Genomic DNA, 14,213 nt, shown 5'->3' with positions numbered 1-14,213 from the left:
TTTATATCAAAGGCCCTCAAGACAAACTTTATATCAAAGTCTGTAAAATTAGTAAAACTCCTTGGCATCTTTTGCACACTGTGTGACGGTAGTTCCAGAGACTGGAATTGTTGTAAACAGGAAAAAAGAATATGCATTAAGCCAAATCATAATTAAACCTCGAACGATGCACTCCCTTGTTAAAAACTATCTCTGTGCCTGCCATATACAAATTGATCACTGTGTTCTAGAAAATAGAAAGATTTTAAGGAGGTGCTCGGCCCAGACAAAAACTTAAGAAAGAGGCTTGGAAGCTGTAGCAAAGGCCGGCTTCTCGGAAGGTGGCTGGGGCAGCTCACTGGTAGCAGACACTCCTGTCCTGGGGCCCAGGGGCCAGCTTAACTCATGTGAATGGGAGGCCGCTGTCCACCAGGCTGGGAGATGAGGAATGGCTTGGACAAAAGTAGGGAAGAACCATCTTTGCTTCCGGGGCCAGGGATGAGTTAGAGCAGGCACCGAGCATCTGGAAGCAGTATCGGCGGTAAGCAGGATGAAGCCTGGCCCGGGAGCAGGGCTGCAGTCTGTCACACACGTGGCGCTCAGTGACAGGTGCGCTTTCCTCAAACCTCAAGTTAAGCCTAGATGCAGGTGTGCAAAGGGCAAGTTCTTCTGGAGAAGCAGCCCCGAGCGAGCAGGACCCTCCCCTGAGCCCAGAGGAAGGTGCCCGCAGCTGAATCAACATCTCTTAAGACCAGGAGCAGAGCAAAGGATTTCAAGGATTTTTTTTTTCTAGAGCATAGGTGAAAACTCTCAGAGGTAAAGCTGGGGAAGATTCTGAAAAGACAAATTTTAAGCAAGTCTACTGGATATAAAAATGTGTAACCTGAATAATCTGAACATTTAATCACACCATGGTGAGAACAAGAAAATCTGGATTATTCTGAAACCTGGAAGATGGCTTTCTTCCCCAAGCAGGTAAGGAACACCCGCTACGTGAGAGTCGGCCGCTGCGCTGTACGAAATACAAAGATGAATGAGACACTGCTCGCGGGACCGCACGCCCACATTCCGCTTCCGAAGCCCCCCACCCCCGCCTGAACGCAGAGCTCGGAAGCTCGTTTCATCAAGTCAGCGACACAAAGTGGTCGGGAAACACAAGGCGAGAGTGAAGAGCTCGGGGGACAGCGAAGCGAAAAGCAGACCTAGGCCTTCGGCACCACGGGTCAGAACAGTAACACCCGGAAAACAAACCTCCACCCGGCCTCAACACCGTGTGACCGCGGGCAGTGAACGCAAAAAGCACCCCGGGGCTGAGGTCTTTGACATGCGGTCCCCTCAACGTGCACAGCCACTCAAGTTCAAAGTCACTCAGCCTCCATTACACAGCCCCCAGTGTGGTGGTGCTCCACAGGGTTTACTGGTCTTATTTCTTGACATAGATGCTCACACTTTTAACCTTCACAGTGTGTGCAGTGTGCCTACACTCATGACGGACTATGAATCTGTTACTTTTTGAAGATCACAAAATCAGCAGAAAAGAGCTAACAATTTTAGTAAAAGCATTTGTTTCTCTTTTTTAAACAAATATTTTTTAAAATTCTTTTTTGGGGGTGAGGTAATTAGGTTTACTTATTTATTGACTGTATAATGGAGGTACTGGGGGCCAGACCCAGGACCTCGGGTGTGCTAAGCACATGCTCTACCACCGAGCTACACCCTTCCCCTTGGGTTTGTCTCTCTTAACCAAGCCATAACAAGGTCCAATCTGCACCCTTCGGGAAGACTGAATGCTGACTCTGTCAGGTAAATAAGAAGATGCGTGTTAACAGTCCTTGTGCGTGACGGTCCCCATGGCTGCACCAGCATCACTGCAGGAGGAAACCAAGGTAATTAAAGCTCTTAAGCCACCGGGAGGCCCCAGGGCCTGATCTGCAGCAGGGAGGCTGCCGCTGCTGCCGGACTGGGCCCCTCGGTTCCAGCACAGGGCAGATGGTTTGATGTGATGAGACAGACAGCTGAGCAGAGACCCACTGAGAGGTTAAGTCAGAATTTACACGGTGTCACAGAATCAAAAACTCTGTGGCTTAGGCTATTGTTGAATGAACGATCCCCGGACTGGTTTGGAAAAAATTCCTATTTTTAATTTTTCACAATGATCATTTCTCATAATCCATGAAAGGCCACAGGTGCTCTATTCAACGTTCCGGGTGTGGCAACCCTACCCGCTGGCCAGTCCAGAGCTTCTATAGGGGCTGCAAGGCATTTTAAGAGAAGCTGGAAAATTCAGACACTGAGTTTGTTTTTCCAACCAAATCCCATGAGGGGAATATATAAAACAGAAGCATGATTTGGACATCTGATTGAATCACGAGCAAGACAGAGCATTTGGACATTTTGTAAACAGTCGCTTCCTGACCAACAGTCAGAAGGGGACAAACGCACATTCAGGACAGAGTGCGTGGCGTCCCTCCCCCTCTCTGGTGCCTTGGAAGCATCTCTGGACAGGAACGAGAAGAGCCTGAGGAGTAAACGCCACCGTTTCCGTGCTTACTCCCAGCCCCGGGCCATACCGAAGGGCCCTCCGACCAGCACAGAGCTCTGGACGCAGCCAGACCTGGGGGCAGGGAGGCGCGCTTCTAAGGCTTTACTGCTGCACTTAAGTAGCTTTTGGACTTGCCCCAATCTGGATGCAAACGTCCCTGCAGCATGGCTGAGTCGCTGCCGTCCTCCCCCAGAGTTCCAGCCCCGTGCGGACTTACCGGGGCTTAGGAGCACTGACTCAGCGGCGTGCGGGGTGCAGAAGAGCGAGCCCAGGTCCCCGCGCACACAGACCCGGCGGGGCCCTGTGGGGAACACCCGCAAGGTCCACGTCCCGCCCGCCACTCCGCAGGAACGCTCCAGACACCCCCAGCCATGGGATTCTGGTGGAGAACAAACCAAACTCCCCTGGAAAATGGTTTTACGTGTGTAAACACTCAGCAGCACACCTATGCTACGAAAGAGGGACCCGCATCTCAGATCACGGCTGACTTCTTGTCCTAAAACCAAATCAGACCAGATGAGGATGGTGCCAGGTGAGAGCAGACATTTCTAACTGGATGGGCACTAGGAACAACGCTGTCCCTGAGCAGACTCACACAGGCCCCCGAACCCAGCAGCAGCGGGACTGAAACGGACGCGAGGAGCACTGGTTCCTCTACTGTGTGTGACGGGGGCACTTTTGTTTTTCTTTTAAAATTCATGTTTCAGACATAAACAGCAACAAGGATCACAAGCCACGGGGAGCTGCTTGTGTTCCCTAAGGGTCCAAATAAACAACAAGAAGGGACCAGCAGAGATGGAGATTCTGTCGGCACATGTGAAAATCCGGCAGCCTGAAAACACTGCCCAGACATACATCAAACGACTTACAAGATCTTTTCTTATATTTTACTCATAATAACGTCTTTCTATATTCTAGATCATCAAGACTAAGCTTTTGAAAAAATTATTGAGGAAAAAGTCTCTCAAATGGAAAAACACCAGATGCTGTAACAATCTCAGCCTACTGCTGGAGGGAAATTTGAAAACCTCACAGAGTTGGAAAAGGCCTCCCATCAAAACTTTGGGGGTAAGAACTGAAGATTCATTAAATGCTTGGCCATTGCTCTCATGCTTCTCTGGGTCGTTGGGTTTCTCCCGGTGAAGCACTGCCGGGCAAGAGAAAATGCCACCTCGTGCTTTCAAAGGAAAGGAGAACCAGGCAGGGTGTGTGCATGTCTATGCATGTGTGTGTGTGTGTGTGTGTGTGTGTGTGTGTGTGTGTGTGTGTGTGTGTGTGTGTGTGTGTGTGTCTGTGTGTGTCTCTGTGTGTGTCTGAGTGTGGGCAGGGGGTCCTGTGAAGTGACTATAAATTCTCATGATAAAATCATGGCAGAGTTGAGCCTTCTTGATATTGATGGCGAAGTAATGAAGACGTTAAAATAAGCTACATGGGAAAACACCAAGGCATAGAGATTTCATGAAAATAGAACGTCTTTTTGATGCCTTAGTCAATGCAAAAAAAAAAAAAAAAAAAAAAAAAAAAGCTATGCCTGTTACTGCCTCCCGCATTCTGCTCTCATTCCCCTACAACTGCATGTGCCGGGGTCAGGGGCTGGGGAGGCAACCCTGCTGCTTCAGCTCAGAGTTTTGTGTCTCTTCCCTCCAGGAGCTTAGAGCAGGAAGGGGCACTGGAAGCAAGTTGGGGGGAGGGAGGTCCTGAGACTGTATCCAAGAGCGAGTGGTTTCCACAGACAGGCCCGCGTATTTTGCTGGAATCCTAATGGCAGCGCATGCAGCGCCACAAGGTGGACTGCAGTCATTTAAAACATCCCTTTTCCGCTTATTTAAAATCTGACTTCCTGTACCTTCTACCTTAGTTTTACTTCCTATGCATTAAAAACATGTTACAATGTTCAATGACAACCTTTCCAAGTAACTGGAAGTAGCTATCCTGTCTCCTCCAAATCTTATTTTTTCCATATTCAGCATATTCTGTTTCTAGAATGGCTCCTCATGGGAAGGTTTCGAACCCCTCACCGCCCTGTAATTCTCTGCTGAATAAGCCCTAGTCAGTCACTGGTCACTGCCCTGATTAGTTATCAAACTGCGACCAGTTATTAAGAATACGCTACATCCCAGAGTGTACAGAGTATCTGCTTTAATCTTCTCAGAAATGCCTTTCCGAGGCAGTATTTCACCTCATTTTTCTGGTGAGGTCACTCAGGTGCAGAAGGTTTAAGAAGTTCCCTCGAAATCGCACAGGTGACATGCAGACAGGTCCATCTTCACTCCCAGGGCTGGTGGCTCTGGAGCACCCACCACGTTTGAATTACACCAGAAACCCAAATGGCAATGTCTCCAGCTGGGATGGGGTGACCGGCCACCTTCCACTTCTAACCCAACACTGCACTTCCCCGAGAGCAGCCTGAGGTGGCCCTGCTGGTTCACGTGGGTGGGGAATCAACTTAAACCCAAAGAGGAGATTCACCTGAACTGTCACCAAGTCTCATGCCCTTCCCTCCAAACCCACGTCTATTGCACATGATCCTTAAAAACAGAGTGAAGTTTTACCTCCCCTTCTGCTAAATGTTATCCTGCTACTTGGCTTCAGAGTCCCACACCATCCACTTTGCAAGAAATCTGGATTCTGACACATGGGCTGTTACTCACTTTAAAAGCCCTTATCGCTTGAAAAAATTGTTGAACTGTTTTTGTGTGTGTGCGCTGTGCCTTCATCCAAGACTTGGATAACAACTCAGTTTAGAGGAGAGCAAAGGCCGAAGGGCATCTTCCTGGGACAGTGGTTTTCAGCCTCTTTTTACCAATTAGACCCCAGGTACCCTGCTGGCAAAGCTCGACTTTCCATAGGTTTGTATCTAAAAACAAGAGGCATTTTGAATTTGCTTTTTCAATTGGTGTCTCACTGCCACCCTGCAAACCACGTCACTGATTCCCAACCTATTTTCCTTATTCAGCCAGGCAGCGACAAACAAACCCATTTCCCTTTTCCATGTCCGCGTTTCTCCATCTTCTACCAAAAGGATGCCGTAAGGACCACGCTTTTTTCTACCACCAATGTCTGCTGTGAAACTGAAAATATTCTGCTGGCAAAGGATTTGTGTATCCCGGAAAAAAGTTACTCTTAAGAATCTGTCAAATTCATAAAAGTGCTTTATTATAAAAGGAAACAGCTGACCAACATTGCCGTGCCACTCAAAATAGTCACAGTGACATCAAAAGTAACACTGAACTGTACCAACAGTTAATTACAAAATAAAAATGCGGCACTGAAAAACACAGATTAGCTAGAATGAATGCGAGGTACGGGATATAAATTAAGTTTATTAGCAAAATGATCAGCATGAAATGTACTCCATCAGCCCTGAGGCATTCATTCTCCCTGCAAGAAATACTATCAACCTTCTCTGAGATTCTTCTTCAGGAAACTCTGGTAGCCGTGACTCCAGGACTGCCAGGTAGCCCTCCTTATGCCATTACATAAATACAATTGGTAGAAAGACTTGCCTCAAAGGTAAGGAAAAAAGCTGCTCTTGACTTAGATCAATTCTTCCAGAAGGCAGATGCACAATGGAAAAGCACACTCTCGCCTGAGGGTACGGCAGTGCTGTGAGCATCACAGTAAAACTCAGGGAGGGGTGCATTATTGGATGTCCCCATTTCCAGAGTAAACATCTCAGTCAATAATTGAACACTCTGGGCTAAGAAATTAGCCAAAAATCAAAGACAGAAAAATGCAAGAAATGGATCTGTGCACGGCAAGCCTTAGGTGCGGCCCTTGATACACGTGTTTTACTCCCTGCAGCAACTCATCAATACTTCTCAGGTCACTGGATGACAAACAGTCTAAATTAATATATGATGGAATAAATCACTTCTGATAGAAGAGCTTATTTCCAAAAAAAATGCTTTCTATGTCCCTGCAATCTGTAATAAATTAGGAGCCCAACCCATCCCTACCCTAAATGACATTATCAACTGGAAACGGATTTGAATCTTCTGTTCCAAGAAAAGCCACCGTGAGTACATTATGCAAAAGTGTAAGGGATGATGTGGGGGGCAGGGCGAGCAGAGATGGATGAACGTGGAACGCAGGGAATTGGGGGGCGTGGTGCCGGCTGTGTCTGGGGAGAGCAGAAATGCATGACCACACGCGGACATAAACGGGCTGCTGAGTGTGCACACCAGGCAGAAGAGGGGACCCTGCTGGGGGCGGGGCTGGCGCAGAGGGAAGTGAAGTGCCCCACAGGACAAAGGGCAGGGGCTGGAGGCAGAAAACAGCTCTTTGGATGAAAAAGTTAAATCTGCAATGGAATCACCTTGCTAACAGAGCCAGCTGCCCCTTCCCAGCAGGGAGGAGATGCTGTGGGCGGGGCACAGGCAGACCTGCTGGTGGCTTGTGTCCCCGCCCTGCCTGTCTCCTCAGACACTCATCAGCCATCCAAGTCAGTCACTCTCCTCTGTTAACTTGGTCTTGCTAAACATCTCTGACAAAAGTCATTCAACTGCCCCTTTTCGCAGAGGGTTTCTTCCTTTCTTTACAAAAGGAGCAAAGGGTGACATGCTCTCGGACACTCAAGCTGCAATGCCCACCACGATGTGCATTTTAATAATGACTCATCCTCCAAGTAAGACAAGGATGTTCCCAGTTCAAATTATCCTTCAGCTCCTACGTACAGAAATCTACAAGTTTCTACCAGGTAACAATCCACTTGGCCATGAATTATGCAAGTAGAAAAGGTAAAATTCATTTCGATGACAGCTCCCAGCTAGGATAGTAAAGAAAACTTGATTCTTTAAGGCCTCCAAATATTTTTTCCTACCATGGAAAGTATTAGAGATTTCTTCTTTTTCTTTTTTAAAGATGACCACATTTTCCTCTTGACTGTAACATTTTGGGGACATTATAAGTATTTTCAGTTATTTAATCCCCTGTTAGAGACTCTGGAAATAATTTTGTATTTAGAAACTGGGCCTGAGTAATTTTCCAGAGTTCTGGAAAAAGAGAGGCAACCCGTACGCGTTATGCCACATTCCCTAGCTCTCAATATCGGGAACAGAAAAGTCTTGAAGCAGACACTCACCTCTACATCGCAGGTATACTCTGAGCCGTCCAGAAGTATCACTTTGCACTGCATGCTTTTAGGCTTCTTGACAATCTTTAATGGGGATCGAGATAGTTTACTGCTATATGATTTCTGAGAAAGTTTATCGTCTTCTAATTGCTGATATTCGAGCTGTCTGGCAGCTCCAGCAGCAAACTCCCGTTCCTTGTCAGTGACCTGTGAAGAGTGAACAATGAACAGCTTTCACTGCAACGCGGGAAATAAATCCTGCATCGGCCAGGCAGTAATGCAGTAATGCAGCACTCTAGAAACAGACTTCCCCATTTCCTAAAGGACGAGAGATGCCTGGATTAGGATGTTAGAAGTGGATATACCTGTTCAAACACTCAACAATGCTAACACTTAATCCAAGTAACATCTGCCCTTTAAGTGTCCTCATAGGGCCTATCTCAGTTTGACTCGAGGATTTACATTAGAAACCCTGCATTATTAGCAGATGCCAGCACCATTCCACCCAGCCAAGGAGGATGCAAATGGGCTTCCGACTTCTTAAAAACACACTGGGTAGTAGAAGCCTTAAAAATAAATCAGTCGTCTAAGATTTAATCTAATGCATTCTGCTTTCTTCATTCACTGGGTCCTTCTATATTCCATGACCTATAACTGCCCCATAAATATACCAGGTACCTTATAAACAGTAAGGCCCAGAGAGCTTCAAGTATTAATCTTCTCAGTAATTTTACAACTGTTAAAATATTTGATTTAGCTCTAAATCAATTCAATGAAGCCAGCAGCACTGAAATTCATTACAGGGTAATCCCTTAAGTCTGCTTCCCCCTTCACTGTAATGAGCCAGTATAAGAACAGCTCAGATCTGTCCAAAAGCTTTAATCTGCTTTGAAATCACAACAGTCCAGCCTGAGCTAGACTCAGACTGCAGAGGACGTCCTATGTAACCAAAAAAATGTGCCCTTAAATCGGTCACATCCAATGACTCTTTCCCCGCTCCCCCACCCACCATCTATTAAATGACCACCAATGCAAATTCAACCCACGGGCCAGACCACCGCTTCCACTGGTCTGCAAACACACTCTGAAAGTCCAAAGGAAGATATGTTCTGAGATTCAGCCTGGGCCCCTTCAATAAGCACGAAACTTCCTCACTCATGAATGTATCATCCAGAGGCTAAAGCACCTGGGCTAAAGGGTAAAACCACACTGATGGGTCCAACCTCTCTTTTTTATTAGCCTCTACACTTCTATAACACTAATCACAAAGCTTTTTTTTTGGTGTGCAGTTGACTCTTGAACACCAGGGAAGGGGTGGTTAGGGGCACCAACCCTCCACACAGCAGAAAATCTGAGTATGACTTGAAGCCAGCCATCTGTATCTGTGGTTCTGCACCTGAGGGTTCAACCAGCCCCAGATCACGCAGTCTTGGTATTGGAAAAGGGGGCGAGAGGATGGCTGTGTCCCAGGTCTTGGGCAGGTCACTGGGATGCGTCCCACCAGGTAAGGGTCCTTGGCTTCGCATAGGAAAGAATTCAGAGCGAGCCACAGATGAGTGAAAGCAAATTTATTCAGAGAGATGCACGCTCCATAGACAGAGCGCGCGCAGGCTCTGACGGCGAGGGAGCGAGAGGCCTCGCGATGAGGTGGCGTTAGTTTTTATAGGCTCTGTAGCTTCACGTGCTAACAAGTGGGAGGATTACTGAACTACCTTTGGGAAGGGGCCAAGATTCCCAGGAACAGGGCCACTGCCCACTTTTTGACCTTTTATGGGCAACCCTGGAATTGTCATGGCGCCCGTGGGAGTGCCGTTTACCAGGCTAATACATTACAATGAGCATATAATGAAGTTCAAGGTCTATGGGAAGTCAAGTCTCTGGCCATCGTGGGCCTCAAGGTCTCTGGGAGTTGAATCTCCGCCCTCTGGGTGCTAATTGCTGTGTCATTCTTCTCATGGCTTTGCCCTGCCCTCTTCCCGCCTGTCTCAGGATTGTAGCATTTACTATTGAAAAAAATCAGCTTAAGTGAACATCCTTGCAGTTCAACCCCGTGTTGCATTTATTTTGGATTTTAGGAAAAGACTTCTGCTTTTACAGCGGCATCCTCTGTCTCGTTTTCCATCCAGAGGATTACTAATATCGTCCTTTCCTCCACTGCCTTGCCCAGGAATTCAAGGCAACGTCTTGAGAAGTCTTCAGAATAAAATGACACCAATTTGCTCAGAGAAGAAACCAAGAAAAAACTGAATAACCAGCTTAAAGAGCCAAACTAGCTAAGAAGGCAAGCCTCAGCTAAAACTAGTATATCAAAGCACCTGCTCTGGCAACTTCGGTCCAACTTTTTTGACTACTAGTCTTTCCATAACAAAGCATTAAAAAGTAAGTGCGAAACAGATATAAACTCATTAATTTTGGCCTTAAACTCCTCAAGGTAGTTTAAGGAGAAGTTTGGAAAACTTGAAATTTTATTTCAATAACCGTAATATATCTTTGTTAAGTGCTTTATAATTTACATACAACTTCTGCAGGTTTAATTTGCATCTTCAGCTCACAGGCAACCTCAACAGAAGGTACATTTTTATTTAAAGGTTGCCTGTCATCAGCTCTTTCTGTGTATCAGGGAATATGGAATCTCATATTTCCTTTACTAAAATAAAAGCATCTGCGTGAGGCTAAGCGCACAGGGTTATTCATAGGTCACTCCCGGGAGCCTCTTAAACCGCCACCATGCAGAGGGAGGCCTCCCTTCTGGAACACTTGAGACACAGATCCATCATGGAGGTTTTCACACACATTTTTAAAACAATTTTATCAGCTCTAGAAGAGCAGCCCCAGTACTCAAGTAAAACATGAACCGTAGTCACACGATGCACAGCAATTTAAAAAAACATCGGTCTCAGCCACGTTAGCCAATCCTCTACTTTGTTCATCCTCCTAACAGCTCTGGGAAGTAGGCGCATCCTTACCCGCACGTGCACACGAGGAGGAAAGGCCCCCTCTGAAGACACTTTCTCCACGTCAGCAAACCAGTGAACAGGAATTCAAATCCAGCCAAAGCCCAAGTGCTAGCTGTCACTAAATATGAACACGCACTTCATTCTACCTCAACATAACTGGGCGCCTAGTACCAATCGAAGAATTTCAGAGTGGAAGAATCTGAGAAAGTTCTCTTTTCTGATCTCTTCGCTTTGTAAACGAGGAGGCCGAGGCCCAGAGGCCTTGAAAGAGTTCTGAGACTGGGAGAACCGGGGAAGAGACGGGGCTGCGGTCCACGGACTGAGCCCAGTCACCTTTCCTCTAGCGCCCAGTGTCACTTCTCTTTAACATGTGACTTGAGAATGTCACCTGTATTTTTAGAGCATCGCTGCGCTGATTCAGTACATGTGCTGAATCACGTCTGTGTGTAGAAATTCTTCCATCCCGCACTTTCCTGTTTATTTCATTTCAGAGTTAAGAGGAAAGAGGGAAACATCCAGTCTCGTCGTTTTAAATTTCTGAAGATTTAAAAATAAACAAACAAAACACTACCACCATCACATATCCACAAAAAGAGAAGATACAGGAAAGCCATGATGTTAACGACAGCTGCTCAGATTCTGCCTGACAAGCTGAAGGGTGCCCCGCAGTTCCCCATCACACATCAGAGACGAGACAGAGCATCGAATTATGAAAATAAATATTAATCCTTACACAGTTCTAAAGCAGAACTAAAATACTACGAGAAAAGAAATAATCAGGCTGCAAACATATAGTTTAACGGTATATCAATGTGTTTCGTTTTCCACAGACATGCTGACTTCATGTCTCTTCTTTTAACGTCTTCTAGAATTTCTAGCTTCACACAAACCCTTCCAACCTATAATCGCAGGGACTCCTGGATTTCCTCACCCCATGTGAGTCACTATTCTACAATAGTTGACTCCACGTTTGAAGTTTTAAGCCAGAGAAATTGAAACATGGATCCATTCAAGGCTCAGGTATAAGCTATGCTTTATATTTTGTATGAAAACTTTAAAAGGGGTAATCACATTATCTGTGACAACTTACACATGTTTAGGTAACAGAGCTGAAAATATACGTGTACGTGGGAGAGGGAAAGAGGCCGCCTTAACAGGAGCTGCCAACCTGAGGGTCAGAGTAGCCCCCAGAAAAAAATCACAAGAGCTCAACCCCCGGGCTTGAATAAACAACCCTGACTATAGTTTGAGTCACTCAATTAGGAGGTGTTCAGCCTCCCTGTGAACCCAGATAAAACCACTAACCTGCAGTCCAGGTTTCAGGGTGAGTTTAAGTGCTTTAATTAAAGGAAGGAGCTAGCAAGCAAGGTTGCGAAATTCACTGAAAGCCTTAAAATAGCATAAATTTCCATCTGCCTGGGACCAGAAGGGGCCAAGCAATGACCCCTCGTGGTTCCCTCGAGTGCTAAGAGACCAAGGTCAGAGCAGAGCCTGGAACAGCTCAGCAAACACTCCCGGTGGGTTTTCTGCGGGACGCCCGGAGGCGCGGGGCGGGCCGGGCTCACCTCCTTCCTCACGGGTGTGCTGTGCGCCGCCGCCTCGAACTCGTCCAGCGCCTGCGGCGGCTCCTCGGCGCCCGGCTCGGGGTCCGGCTGCGCCCCCGCCTGCGCCTCGGGCTGCGCCCCGGCCTGCGCCTCCGGCTGCGCCCCCGCGTGCCCCTGCGGACCCGCCGCCTGCTGGGGCTCGGCCTCCTGCTCCGGCTTGGATTCTGAGTCTGATCCCGATTCGGTCGTCATGGTCGATTGTTCTGCAAGCAGAAAGAGGGAAGGCCCCATCAGTGGGTGCAGTTACCTCCTCCAGGGAAGGGAGGCGGGATGCTCCACGCGGAAGGCTGACGCGAACTAGCGCGGGAATGACGCAGCAAAGCTACCCATCAAAGCCCGTCCCACTGCACACACCAGACTCGTCCAATTCTCCACAAAGGCGGCTGCCCGTGGGCGGCTCAAAATGAACACTGAACTAGAAGTCAGAGTTGATTTGGAATGATCACGGGTTTTATTCCTATTAGATTTTTGCCACAGATGACCGTGAAATGACATTACCGGCATAATAATTACCTAACTTAGATACGTTTAATGTCAGAAAAACGGATTTGCTGAAGATCTACGTTAATCTCTGGGAAGGATGATCTAATAACAGAAGCAGACATTCTCTCTCCTTCCCTTTACCCTTCCTCCGTATACACGGGGGTCCTGCTCTGTCCCTCCAAACCCCGGAACCCAACCATTCCTCCATGAATAAACTCCTTCGTGGGAAATAATCTTGGGTGATAGAAAAATAATCACTAACCTTCAGCCCCAAGTTAAATGGCTAGTTTTAAGCTTACTTGCAAGTAAAAATCACAGGCTGCTTCAGGAAGACGAAAGGGAAATTGGGGACGAATGAAAGTCCAGGAGAGAAGCACAGTGTAGGGCAGGAGGGCAAGAACCAGCCTCAACTCTGCCTTGGGCTCTGTGACCTCAGCAGAATTTGGCTTTCCTGTCTGTTCAAAGAACCTGAAATTCTAGGATGCTGAGAACCAGAGACACTGCTATATTCACTGCGTGCAACCTACGGAAATGTTGTCCTCTGAGATAAGTCAGGATACCCCTGATCTTACAGACCAGAGCAAGAGCGTCCAGCTCCAGGGCGTGGCGACCACTAGCCCTCCATCGAGAAAGGCAGCCTCCCCACCACCGCAGTCGGCTGGAGGCTTCATGAACTATCTGAGTCCATTACAGTTTTATTTAATTCACTGAAGGCATACTTTACCCGGGTCATCTGAAGAAGCTGAAGGAAACACTCATACTTTACTTAATACATTTGAAAAACCTAATTTTTTCCCCCAGTAAGCTTTAAGCTTTGCTTTTTTAAGTTCAAAAGTGTTTAGGTCTATGTGAGCAGGAAAATTAACAAATACAAGTTAGAAAATAGAAAAGGTGGTTATGTAAGTGTCCACCTTAACAGCAGGCATTCATCTTTCCAAATCCAACTGATGCCAAACACCAGGGTATACGATACCAATATGCCTTTAAAATACAATAATAGTTGATGGTTTCCATAAGCCCCCTAAACACATTTCAATAAAACCAAGGAAGCAGCTGGGTCCCCATCTAGAGGAAGGGGGACCTGTGTTAGTAAAGGACTTTAACAGAGCAGGAGAGCAGAGTTCCTGAGGGGACAAAACCTGCAAGTTAAGTTTATAGGGAGATGGCAGAAGAGCCAACTCAAGTCCTTCTCCAGTGCGTCTGCATCGTGACCACTCTGTTAACAGTAAGCAAGTTCCCAAACTCGGATTCCTGAACTCCAGACACTGGGGCAGCGGGCCCTGAAGGCCCAAGAGTCTGTTTGGAAATTTCAAAGCCAAGTGCATTTTCAGCCACGACAAGCCACAGACACTAACCAGGTCTCTTTGTTTTTGGTTGGAAATCTATCTGTTAAGGTTAGAAATACCGGCTACATCATTTCTTCATTCATTAATACATTCCTTCAACAGATGTTTGCTGAATAGCTGCTCCTGGGGACGCGTCAGATCAAAACGAATGGGGCTCTGCTCTAGTGGAGGCAACCTTCTAATTGAAGGAGAAAAAGAAATGAAAGATGTCAGCCAGAGAGAGGTTAT

General features: G+C 46.9%; 1 protein-coding gene across 18 annotated transcripts in view; it reads right to left on the bottom strand.

Annotated features, from left to right (window-relative positions):
- Window positions 1–14,213, bottom strand: part of EPB41L3 (erythrocyte membrane protein band 4.1 like 3) — a 171,735-nt gene that overhangs the window by 68,094 nt on the left and 89,428 nt on the right. For all 18 annotated transcript variants that reach the window (XM_032467488.1, XM_032467483.1, XM_032467487.1 and 15 more), the window contains 2 exons: window positions 12,118–12,359; window positions 7,605–7,802 (listed from right to left, as the gene is read on the bottom strand). In XM_032467488.1, the coding sequence (XP_032323379.1) occupies window positions 7,605–7,802; window positions 12,118–12,348 (429 nt within the window). In that variant the 5' untranslated portion in view covers window positions 12,349–12,359. Of the gene's footprint in view, window positions 1–7,604; window positions 7,803–12,117; window positions 12,360–14,213 lie in introns of those variants that run through there.

The sequence above is a fragment of the Camelus ferus genome, chromosome 24, assembly GCF_009834535.1.
Source record: "Camelus ferus isolate YT-003-E chromosome 24, BCGSAC_Cfer_1.0, whole genome shotgun sequence".
NCBI lineage: Eukaryota > Metazoa > Chordata > Mammalia > Artiodactyla > Camelidae > Camelus > Camelus ferus.
The sequence above is the reverse complement of the archived record's forward strand: the minus strand, read 5'-3'. Positions and strand labels throughout refer to the sequence as shown.